The 12,583-nt window shown below is 52.7% G+C and overlaps 1 protein-coding gene across 3 annotated transcripts in view; it reads right to left on the bottom strand.

Annotated features, from left to right (window-relative positions):
- The window catches only part of mrc2 (mannose receptor, C type 2), a 30,414-nt gene extending 20,741 nt beyond the window's left edge, over positions 1-9,673 (bottom strand). Inside the window, exons 1-2 of one of the 3 annotated variants that reach the window (XM_039740045.1) lie at positions 9,392-9,673; positions 4,334-4,729 (exon numbers count right to left, since the gene is read on the bottom strand). In XM_039740045.1, the coding sequence (XP_039595979.1) occupies positions 4,334-4,729; positions 9,392-9,470 (475 nt within the window). In that variant the 5' untranslated portion in view covers positions 9,471-9,673. Of the gene's footprint in view, positions 1-4,333; positions 4,730-4,834; positions 4,866-9,391 lie in introns of those variants that run through there. The other 2 variants (XM_039740044.1, XM_039740046.1) reach the window with 2 other exon arrangements.
- Positions 9,674-12,583: the final 2,910 nt, after the last annotated feature.

Genomic DNA, 12,583 nt, shown 5'->3' with positions numbered 1-12,583 from the left:
ATAGATGGATAGATATGAAAGGCACTATATAACAGATAGATAGATAGATGAAAGGCGCTATATAACAGATAGATAGATAGACAGAGTGAAAGGCACTATATAACAGATAGATAGATAGATGAAAGGCGCTATATAACAGATAGATAGATAGATAGATTGGGTGAAAGGCACTATATAACAGATAGATAGAGTGAAAGGCACTATCTCCATCTATCTATCCATCTATCTATCTGTTATATAGTGCCTTTCACCCAATCTATCTATCTATTATACTTGTATAGTGCCTTTCACTCTATCTATCTATCTATCTATCTGTTATATAGTGCCTTTCACTCTATCTATCTGTTATATAGTGCCTTTCACTCTGTCTAACAGATAGATAGTGTAAAAGGCACTATATAGCGCCTGACCCGACACAGATTGGACACGGGAGGCACGTGTAAAATAAAAGAATTTTTTATTCCTCTTCAGCTGGTGGGCATGTCTTCCCCGTACTCCCACCAGCCACAACACAGTCCCACACACCAGCAGTACAGCACAAGCACAAACACTCTTCTCCTCCCTGGCACCACCACTCCTCCCTCACAACGTTGTCTTCCTCCACCCGACTCTGGCCGATGAGTGGTGGTCGCTGGCTCCCTTTTATAGGTCACCTGGAAGGGCACCAGGTGTTTGATCACCAAGATCCGGCGGCACTTCCAGGTGTGATGAAGCTGTTGCCCACACGGGCTCAGGAGTCCCAAACACAGCACCCCCTGGCGGTACCTGCGGGATCCAACAGGGCTGCCCCCAACTCCAATTCCCAGGGAGCCCTGTGGGAAACCGAGGCACTACACCAGCCCAGGGGGGTGGCCATCTAGCGTCCAGGGGGAGGTATTGCACTGTCCAGGGCTGCTCCCCCTGAATACAGTGTGCAGGGGCGTCCCGGCTGGGCATGGACACCAGGCGCCTGTCACAATAGATAGATAGATAGACAGATAGATAGATAGAGTGAAAGGCACTATATAACAGATAGATAGACAGACAGATCTGGCCCCGCACACCACGCTGCGGAGGACATGAAGGGCATCACTGCCTACAGCGTCTGTGCGATGCCCTGGCCACCCAAAGAGGGGCTCTCACCAAGGCGACAGTCACGACCATGCAATGTGAGCGACGTTATGTCAGTTCTGCGTGTTGGTATCCATTTTTATGAGTCAGGCTGGCTGATCTCATCGAGTTTAATCTCATCACCCTAACAGTACTCCGACAGCCTGTCATCGACGCAGGTGGGTATCACGCCATACTTGTATAATGACGGGCATCGCGGATGGCAGGCCACCAACATTTATGCTGTGCTGCCACAGAAGTCTAAGCAGCTGTAAAGTGTCCACCGTTTCAGCACACTTGGATTTGCGATATGAATACTGCCCAGTACACGACGGTGCCCATCAATGGCCATGGCACTTTTGCCCAACTTTTCAGAGCTAACTTTTTGTTTTTGTGGGACAGCAGGACGCCAAACAAACAGACGTGCAGGAATACGCCCTGAATTATAAATGTGGACACCCTGACATCAGTTGACGTCGCTTGCCAAGAGCCCGGCATGAAATGAATGAGGCAGCCTGAAGGCGGGCAGAGGTGCGTCTTTGGGGTCCTTAAAACGACTTGAGCAGGAGGGACGAGTCTGACGCATTGACAGGGTGGTGAAGGCCCCTTGCAATCTGGGCGAGTGGGACCTCGACTGGCTGAACCCTAAGGATCGGGATGACAAGAACATAAAGGCACAAGTGGGCTGTTGGGTGCCCTGTATGTTAAATGACTGCATAATAGACACAGCGAATGAAGAATAGCACCGAGGAGGATTGGGGGGGGCACCACTTCAGACCCTGCAATGCAATGGTGAAGCCAACTAAAACGCATCATGAAGCGCATGACCATCTTCTGAGGTGACGCAGTGACGCAGCCTTAATTAGCCAGCAGTTCCTCTTGGCAGCCATCATGGATTCTGACGACAACTCTAAGGAGAATCTCAGGAACCCTAAGAAGGATGTGTGTGAGTGAGAAGAGGAGGAGGAAGGAGGAAGAGGAGGAGAAACACAACCTTCCAGTGCAGCAAACCAATTTGAAAACAAGCGAAGCAGAGAACGGCCTGAGAAGACCCCGCTAACCCACACTTCACGGCAGCAGAAGAGCGGGGGGCCGACAACTTGGTTTCCCCCCTTTATGCTCTTTATTATGCAGACCACCCTCGTCGCCAAGTGAGCTGCCATGGACCCATCTCAGTGGGCGGGTGGAGGCACATGGCTGCCTAGCCAAGTTCTCCTAATGCTGTAAGGAGGCCCGCTGGGCCAACTGACCAAAAATATAGCGCCTTTCTGAGCCGTCAGTCCGAAGGCCAATCAGAAGGCTGGGAACGGGTAAAGAAAACAATCCAAGAGCGAGCAGAAGTGAAGACTCCACGTGCAGACTTGAGGACCCCTCGGAGAGTTCAACCCGTTTAGAGCTCATCCAGGTCTTCAGAGTCCTCCGAGGCGTCAACCCAGCAACGTCCTGTCAGCTTAACGGTGAATGAGACACGCGAGCACATCGGAGGACGTGAAGGGGAAGTGCGTTTAAAAGTGAAGCCGCTTCTTTACGCAAAGCATTGTGGGACGGCTGAGACGTGGAGCTGAAGAAGACCCCGAAGAGAGACGGGCACCGCGGAGCGAACGGCACACAAACGCACCCAATGGCCTCCGGTCTACTGTCACATGTTTCACGTTCTCCTAATTTTACTAAAAAAGCAAAAAAACCCGACAAACGTTAAAAAACGGTGACCAGCTGGAAATGCATGCCAGTTTTGGTTGGCAAATGAAAAGATTTGGGATAGCGGCGTTACAAAAGGCGAGCCCCCCACACCTTAGCGACCCGTCACAATGGACTCCGGCGCGGCGCCGCTCTGCTGATTACAGAGGTGTGCAGAACAGCATCAGACTTGGACTTGGAGGTGTTAGGCGGTGCCACCCTAAGCCTAACCGTGAACGACTGCAGAGAGCGGGCACCGGCGCTATGGGGGGAGTGAGTGTGCGTCTTTTTAATGTTAATTCTTGACTTGGAAGAAAAGGCCGTAAATAGGAAGCGTAACGAAACAGAGACAAAGGAGAGATTATCTCAATAATGGCCAACCCTACACAGGACAATGGTGGTCTTCAGCTGGCACTCTACACCATCACTGCTCTCCAAATGGACAATGTGCACACTCCATTAAAACAGATGTTGGGGCGCAGAGGGCACTACAAGTCAAGAGGGGTCATGCTTAACAAATACAAGACTGGACAAGGGGGTCCGCACTGCACAGGCCCACCCAGAACGAGCTCAGAGCACAGCCTGGGGACCCTCAAATGTGGACCTTCTGACAGGCTGGAAATGGTGGCCTCCATAGGCTAATTAGCATATCCCCTCATTCCAAACTTCCTATGAATTAGATACGAAGGAGCAATCAGAGCTCAGGACGCTCATCTTCCGGGTCAATCGTCTCTTTTTAGGGTCCCTTCTAACAAATCCAAAAAGAAATGAAATGAATGCTGGGAGACGGGCGCCACACTTATTACACCGATCTGAAAAGCCCTGGGCAGTTTAGCGGGTGCTGGTGGCTTGCTGTCCTGGGACAGGTGACTGATGTTTCACCGCACATGGTGGTCCCACAAAGGGAGCTTTCTGATTCCAGCAGACGGTGCCCGTTTACCTGGTAAGTGCTCATGTTAGTGGGCAGGGAATGGCAGGAGCTGCGTGCCACAGAGAAGCACCTGGCACAAAACCAAGTGGTGATGCCAACTCAGCTGCCATTATACTGCAACATTTCTGGACGTGTAACCAACAAGCAGGACAGGCTGGATGTGGTACAGCTGACCAGTCCCAAAGGGCACCGATCCACACACACACCCCCCACAGCACCTTTAAAAAAGAGCCCACCATTAAAAGAGCCTTGAACCATATTTGTGTCGTTTCAAATGCGCCAACAGCAATAAAACAGCCTGTGTCCGCCATATTGTTCAGCCTCAGCAACACGAAACTCATTAAACAGTAAAGGAAACGGCGCCACCAAGCGGGCAAATGAACAGCCACCGCTGCTTAGCAGTGCTGTGAGCGGGCAGGCGAGGGTCCGTAATGCGGCCATCCCACCAATTCTGGCCTCCCCTCACACTCAGTGACTCTCCGAGAAGCCCTCCACCTCAGCAGGTCCTCTGCCAGCGCCCACGCCCCTCAGGCGCCAACAGGCTGCCAGCTGAACAACCCTCTCATCCCAGCAGATAAAGAGGCCGAGCTGTGGGCACATGTGCAGACTGGACCTGCATGAACCAGGACCACTCACCTTGGTAGGGCTTGGCACAGAGATCCTGACTGGAGTCAAAGATCCTCCACTGACTGCCGTGTCCCTTGTCCCCACGCTCGGGTGGGCTGAAGGAGCCGTTAGCGCTTGGTAAGGAAATAGTCTGGGTGAGCACATCTCCCAGGGTGCCGCAGCTCCACCGCATATTGGCCGACTCCTTGTCACATCTGTACAAGCCCAGGGGACCCGAGGTAGAATTGGATCCGGAGACCCCAAGACACTGAGCGGTGCCCAGATTGAAGAGACGATTCCTCGACACCCACTTCCACTGCTGGGCACCTGCCGAAGCGTTACAGGTCCGTGAGAGTGACACGCTGGAATCTCTGGCCTCCAGGCAGCCCTGCATGCCATCGTTGTAGATGAGGAAGACACCTGAATCTGAAGAGGAAAGGAACAAAGGCAGTTAAATGGGACGCCCCGGCTGGCACCGCAGCAGTAGTGACACCGACAGCAGTGTCACCAGTGGGGCCACACGTCACTTACAGACGGTCACATTCATTCACTTGGGTATTTGCTGAAGCTTTGCACCTTGGGCATCTCGAGCTGTAAGCGTATGCCAGTCATGCCCACCCATCTCTCAGCCAGTTTGGGATGTGTGCCAAGTTCGATGATACGATTGAGTATCCGCGAGACCAACGGGGGACCCGCCGTAAAGAGATCACGCCACAATCGAGAGTTTAAAATGCCAACACCGCACTCTTAAAGCTACGATCAGCCACCCAGGGGCCTGCGGGGGTCTTAGCCTGCCCTGACGGTGGTCAATGCTAACCCAGGAACGTCAGATGCCAAGCAGAAGCCGCTGCAGGACTGGGCCTAAGCCTGCAGGTTCACCTTCTCTGGGGACCCTCCTGGACGCTGGCCAGTGGAGACCCCGCAGTTTACTTAAGTTATTTTCTTGTTCAGTTAGTCGAAGAATAACGAGACCTGGCAGAAGTGCCTCAAACGCGGGTAGGACGGCAGAAGGACAAAAGGCTCTGCAGAGCGGCCAACGCTTTCACGGACGCCAGAGATACCAGAGAGCAAAGGAAGCTGCATCCAGAAAGCGAGGGGTTAACCCAGGGTGCTTCTCACCGCCCTTTGGCGCCCAATTGGTTGGATCCGCGCTGAATTTCGGGCCGCCCCCGGAGTCTCTTGGCTCCTTTTCCTCTTCTCTCCACTTACAGCTGCCAGCAACAAGACGCCTCACTGCCTTGTGCTGCCCGCTCCTCTCTGCGCCCGTCCTGTCACGATTATCCCTGCTAAGAAGCCCAAGTGGCCTCCGACGCTTCTCTCATCTCTGCACGCGCGCGCCGGCCTCCATCACCGAAGAGCGATATGAGCAGAGCTTGAAGTGTGCCAAGCCGAACGGCGAGAAGCTCCAGAGCTGCAGGGCAGGCAATCACAAACGGTGGGGATTTGATGCCAAGGTGGGATCTCCCCAAGAAAAGCTGCGCACCCTTTATTTTAGAGAATTGTCTCAAAACAGCGGGGCACCAAAGGAGACAAGGCAGGGCAATCAGGACTTGAGCACTGGCCCAATAGCAGGGTCCCACAGTAAGAGGGTCCCACAGAAAGACAGGGCCAGTGGCGAGCAGCAGGGAGTGCGGACAGGAGGCCTCTGCCATGGAGCCGGCGACTTGTCCAGCCACACTCAAGGGGCTCACCGCCCAAAAGTGGTCTTTGCTGCATTCGTTGCTCACCCCTCGCGGTTTTGAGTGCTCGCCAAACATATCTTGTAGACTCTCTTTTAGCGTGATGGACGGCAGCAATGATGCAATTCCTGCTAAAATGGACTTCAATGGAGGCTCAGCCCGAACAGAAAAGCGTCCGTGAAAAACACGGCGGCCATGTGCTTCACAGTCGAATGTCGCCAAATAAATCATTTCCAGAAGATACACTGGTGCTCAGCAGTGGAGTGTGTCCAATGGGATCGCGCTTCGGAATGAGAGGCCCCGCCTACTCCTGTCCTCCATTGCTCAGTTCTGCCCGGTAACAGCGTCTCATTGGCTACCGTGACTCTTCATGTCACCTCAACATGGCGGAAGGTGCTCTGAGAGCTGAGCAATTGGAGATTGAAAGTTATCTGTGGGGCTTCAACAAGCAGAAGACCCCCAAGTGCCATTCAGTAACCCCCAAGTCCGACAGCTGAAGCGTCAGAATGGCCAATGAGTGCGCAGGACTCCTGGCCAATGAACGAGGCGGAAGCCGAGCGCACTTCACTTCTTCAAAAACATTTAAGCAAACAGCATACGACTGTAGAGCGGACATTTCGATATCGGACGCGGCATCTGAGATTTCTTCGTGGACGGTTTGACGTTGTCTGGTGGAGTTCTGGCGGAGTCGCCACTCGGGTTCATCAAATCAGGAAGTTTGTTCTGCAGGACACGGCGAGATGATGAGATGACGAGATGACAACTGTACCTCCATCGTCGCTTCCAACAGTGCGGGGAAAATGACAGAAACAGCAAAAAAAACGAGGAGAATGAAGGCCCGGGTGGTCCTGCCCAGTCCCGCGGCTGGCGTGTTGGCGAATGATCTGGACGGACGACGGCGGGAATGCCAGTCAGATAGCAAATAACCAGCCTTGGCCTTACATGGCACCTTAATAAGAAAACAAGACAAAAGATCAACACGAAGACCAGCAGGGGCTTTACAATAACTTAAGGAGAAGGCGTCAGTGGGGTCCGAAACCATCAAGAGATCAGCCAAGGTGAGGAAGAGGAGAACGTCAGGGGACTCAGACGTGCGGCGAGTGCCGTTTGTCCTCAACGCCCGGACACAAAAAATGGCACCAAATGGAGCAGCCTGGCTGCCCAGAAACCAGTGAGGCAGACTATCGAGGAAGACGATCCACAAGCAAAAATGTCTTTTAATGGCAGGTGGAACTGCTGCCCGAATGTCCGGACATGTCATGCAGTTCTGATTTGTCACCACAGCTGCCTCTACGAGGCTAAGGTCTCAGCAGCACATCTCCACACCATGATGGACGAGAACAACTCGACCAAAGTCCGCCTCGGCACAATGACGTGACGAGGGGCACCTGAAGTGAAGGAGCCTCAGGACTGACCGATGCCAGGGTGACACGCCAGGCTGCGGCTTCTTAACGTCCATTTCTCCCAGCTGCAGGTTGGACTCTCCTTTTCATTGGGGGCTCTCGATTCTTCTTGCTTTTTGTAGGCTGATTGGCGCCCATGAGACGAGCGTTTGAGTCTGCCCTGAAATCAGACAGCTGACCCGTCCAGCCTGGCTCCCCGACTCTCGGCCATTGGCACTAAGATGATGAATAATGGCACGATTACCAACCATTTTGTGTCTGAATGCCAGGAAGGCTGCAGGGCCTGATGGTAGAAGAGCTGGTGTGCCGGTGGTCTGTGCCAAGCAGCCGGCTCCCGTGTTTACCACCACATTTAACACAAGTGGTCCACGAAGAACATCGGTCGGAATGACCACCCGCCCTCACCAGGACCACATCTGCTCGACAGATGACACCACTGCCCACCATTGTCACACTTCGCGGTTCAAATGGCTACGTGAGACCGCTGTTGATTGTCCACTGGCAGGGGGCTTCACTGCATGGGATAGAAAAGGACCCCACGGTGGTGCAGGGAGTGGGCCGCTCGGCTGAGCATGTCGTGGGGCATCACTGCCGTCCCTACTGGACCACCGCCCAGGCAGCCAGGCCCCTGAAGGACTCCTCTCACCCTGCCAGTTTAAATGGCGCCTCAAATCAAGGAGTGAAGGACTGAGAAGAAGCGTCACGTGCCAGGCCACAAAAATAACAAATGGCCATCTTGCCAGGCCTTCCTTCAAGCAGCGGCCATCTTGTTCCTTACATGTTTCACAATTAAATAAAACCTCGCGCCTTCTGAGCATCACTGGTGATCGTGCGGTGGCCGCCAACGCTGGGCAGCCCATTGTGCCAGCTACCCTTTCTGGCAGCCTGGCTTGGACTAGAGGTTCATCAACTCTGAGAAGGCCAATCGTCCACAAAACAAGACGCGTTTCAAGTGAACGTGCAGGACGCCACATCGGACAATGGAGGAGGACGCGCGGTGGGCATTGGCACGTCCACTCGAGTTTGGGTCAGCCAATGGAGATCAGGAGCAATGAGAACTGTAAGCAGCAGGCATGTCGGACCACCGGTGTAGGACCACCGGCGAGCAGCAAGCCAAGCAACCGTCAGGCAGTCCAGTCCTCACCGTACCCGCGCTGCCCTTCAGTTTTGTACAGCGCCCTTCACGGGGGACTGGCCCAAAGTTGGCCTAAAGACACAGAATGGTGCGGACGTTGACATCCATATTTGAGAGCCCTGTTGGGCACTTAACTGGGCAAACCAGAATACGGTGCCATGCAGCACTACATAACAAGGTGGGCCATGTGATAAGAGGGCACAACCTCAACAAAGTGACTGGCTGCACATGGCATGGCAATGGGAAGCACAAAGTCCGGTTAAAAAAAAAAAAAAAAACCTCCGTCACTGACCACCCAAGCAGCCCACAATTCCACAGGGCAGGAGGCACCCAGCATGCCATATGCTGCCTAGCAGGCCTTTGGGCAGATAAGGGATGGCAAGAATTGTGGAAGGAGGAGCTGGAGGACACGCTGCCTGCCGTAAGACAAAGCAGCGGAGGCTTAGGTGCCAACTCTCCGATAAGTTGGGGCAGGAAGCCCACCGAGAGAACCCTAAACCCTGGGGGACCCCCGAAGTCAGTCAGCGGCTCACGAGTCCTGCCTCTCGCCAAGCGGGGGCGCTCCCCGAGACTGCTGCCCTGCCCTGCACTCCTCTCCTCCGTCCCTCCCTCCGCGTCACCACCACCACCACATCCCCGCACGGGGCCAAAGCTCGAGCCACATAACGGGACTCGGCGGCAGCATCAGAGGCGAAGTGTCCGCGCGCTGACACCGAATGTGCGAAGCGCGGCCGCCGCTCGACTCGCCCCTGTCCTCCCGGCCCCATCCCCCCTCCCTTCCTTCCCCTGCACATCTGTTTTCACTCAGCTCGTGTCACATTCCGACGCGGCCACCCGCCCACCCGAACCCACCGAATCGAGCCCGTCCTACCTGAGGCGCCGACGAGCGCGCACAACACGGCGCATCCCCAGCAGGCGCAGGCGAAGGCGTACTGGCCGCGACTCCTCATGGCTCACGCTTCCACCGGCGAAGGGCGACGAGTGAGTGCCTGCGAGCAGCGAGAGCGAGCGAGGGAAGGAAGGAGCGATCGATCGACCGACCGCGCGCCAGTCAGGAAAGTGAGCGAGTGAGCGTCTCTCGGTCTCCACGTCCCCTGCCGACCCCGAGTGGCCGCGCGCCGAGCAGACGCTGCGTCAGCACGCGCCGCAGGAGGAGACGTTGACGCGCGCGCTCGTGCCCGCGCAAGGGGTGCGTGGGCCGCTCTTTACTCGGCGGATTCGGTCAGGGTGGGCGCTGGGAGGCGAATTTACGGGAATGCTGGTTCCGAGTGGTCATATCGACAGGCGCAGGGCACGCGATAGAAAAGGGGACGCAGGGACATACAAGGTGGTCTTTCATTATGCTAAGTGCTCACAAAACACAAAAACCCCTCCAAAAAATACTTTTATTCTAGGAAAATCAGACGTCCTCAGCATTAGACCGCTTGTGACAAATGGCCCTTCTCCGAACTCGTCCCAGTGCCAGCAAGGGACCCCAAACATGATCGAATACCAGCGGCCAGATTACGGCATGGGCACAGTTGGCATGTGCCCGGAGGCCCACGAGCTTTCTAAGACCCTCATCCAAACCCTCATTCAAGCAACTACAGGCTCGTAAGCTTAATGGGCATCAGAGGAAAATTAATGGAAGGAATTATTAAGGAATAAGATGGCACACCACAGGACAAGAACAGTCAGCGTGGGCTCAGATGAGGGGGTCATGTTTTACTAATATGCTGGAATTCTATGAGGAAGAACAACAGGATACGATCAGAGTGAAGCAGATGATGTTATTTACCAGGACGACTTTCAGAAAGCATTGGCTAAGGTGCCACATGAGATGGTGGGCACCAAACTAAAGGAAGTGGCAGTTCAGGGTGTGGCACACAGGTGGGTGCAGAACTGACTCCGACACATTTCCTTATACGTGCGATAATGGCCATAAAGCAGGGGTCTGAGGGCCTGGAGGGGCGCAGTGGCTGCTGGTTCTCATTCTAACCTTTTTCAGAATTAGTGCCCAGTTTGTGCTGCCGATTAACGTCTTGTGAGTTCATTTTAATGGACTTGTGTTGTTCCTCTGAATCGCTTCACGTCTTTCCTTAAACAGAAATGAAATGTGAAGTGAGGGAGCCGACAGAAGACCACCTAAGTCAGGGCCTCAAACTTAATGAGGTGCCGAGTCTCGTCGTTCATTAAACTCGTTCTTTAATTGCTTGGCGTGTCGCTGCTCTCATTGTGCCACAGCAGACACGTCCGACGTTGTGGATTTTCTCTTTTGTATCCCTGACCCTAATTTCTCTTTTGGGGACCCTCACCTTCCTTTATTTTCAGATATTGTATGATGGACACAGTCTGCTGGTCGTGTTTTGGCAGCTAATGAAGGAGAACAACAATCCTAAGAGCCAATCTCAGAAAGTTCAAGTTTTGAGTTAAACTCATATTGCTGTTTGCTTAATTTGAATAGAATATCAATTTCTTTCATAGCCATAACTTATGGTGTGATAATAAGCTCAGTTGTTCTTTAGAACTGGTCCCAGTAAAGAGGGTCTTGATAGACCCACTTTCAGTTTAGAAATGGTTCAGAAATGTTAAGTAAGAAGTAACGATCTGAGATGTAACGAGATTAAGCTTAGAATTCATTTTCTTAACATTCATTTTTCCTTTTTTTGTGTGAACTGTTTTACTTTCAAACTTAACTAAACTTTTAAAAACGAAGCTATTTTGTCTGTGGAATCCTTTCTGCGCGTCAGGCTTTTGTTGAATCCCATTTTTTGAGTTGAAGCTGCAGAACTTTGCTAATTTTGGGAAGATGCAGCTACAACAATTAGGGGCGAAGTCTTCAAGGGCGAGTCCATGAAAAAGAATTCAAAAGAAGCGAATTAGCAGCACAAACCGGTCACTGATGAAGAAGACGGTTAGAATGAAAACCTGCAGCCACTGCGGCCCTCCAGGACTGGAGTTTGAGACCCCTGACATAAAGGCTTCTAATCTCAGGAAGCAGGGGGTGATGCTGTGAGGGTCCTCGTCAGAATTGACTGGCTGATGTTAAGAGTGGTGACCAGCAGGGGGCCGCTGCTGTTTTTAATATCTAAACAGGACTTGGATAGGAATATAAAGAACAAGCTGGTAAAGTTGGCAGATGATACCAAGAGAGGTGGGAATCCGTCAAATCATCAGCAGTTGATGTCAGTAAATGTAAAGTATGACATGTAGGAAATAAAAATATGAGGGGGGTCTGAAAATTGAGAGTCCACCTTAAGAGAAGGACTTCAGCGCTATCAACTGCCAGCCCGGCTGCAGAAGCCATTAAGAAAGCTGACAGAGTGTGCGGTCATATAGCGCCTTGACATCTGCTTTCTAACACACTGGTGAGGCCTCATCTGGAGTCCTGGGGGCAGTTGGGGTCTCCATAAAGACGCAGCAGTGACAGAGAAAGTCCAGAGAAGAGCGGCGAGGCTGATTGAGGGGGGCTACAGGGGGCGGGTTATGAGGAAAGATTAAAAGAGCTGAGCCTTCACAGTGATGAAGAGGAGACCAGCAGATCGAGACGGTGACATTAAAAGGAGTTCATCAACAACACGGGGACACAGTTGGAAACTTAAGGGGAAATTTCTCACAAACATTAGGAAGAGAAGCACAGACAGCTTGAATGAGTGACCAAGCAGTGTGGTGGACAGCAGGACTTCAGGGACCCTCAAAACTCGACTGGGTGTTGTTTTAGAGCAGAGCTGGAGGAATTAATCAAGCATTTTACTGAAGCAGAAGTACAAGTAAATGGGCAAGATGTCCTCTCGTAAAAGCTGAAGTGCCCCATGGACCTTCCTATTTAAACTAAAATAAGTAAGTAAAAGTCCTTGTCACGCGTGTCCCTGACTCAACAGTCCAACATGGCGTTAGGTGACCCTGCTGAATGTCTCTTGTGTTAAGGTTGTGCCATTTTAATTCCCAATGATGCAGATTATGGCATTAGAACATAATGTTTACATATTCAGTTTCTAACAACTTCAATACCGATGAATACACTGGGATATGGGCAGTACGGTGGCGCAGCGGGTAGCGCTGCTGCCTCCCAGTAAGGAGACCC

The sequence above is a fragment of the Polypterus senegalus genome, chromosome 17 (genome assembly GCF_016835505.1).
Source record: "Polypterus senegalus isolate Bchr_013 chromosome 17, ASM1683550v1, whole genome shotgun sequence".
Taxonomy (NCBI): domain Eukaryota; kingdom Metazoa; phylum Chordata; class Cladistia; order Polypteriformes; family Polypteridae; genus Polypterus; species Polypterus senegalus.
This window is presented reverse-complemented; position numbering and strand designations above follow the sequence as displayed.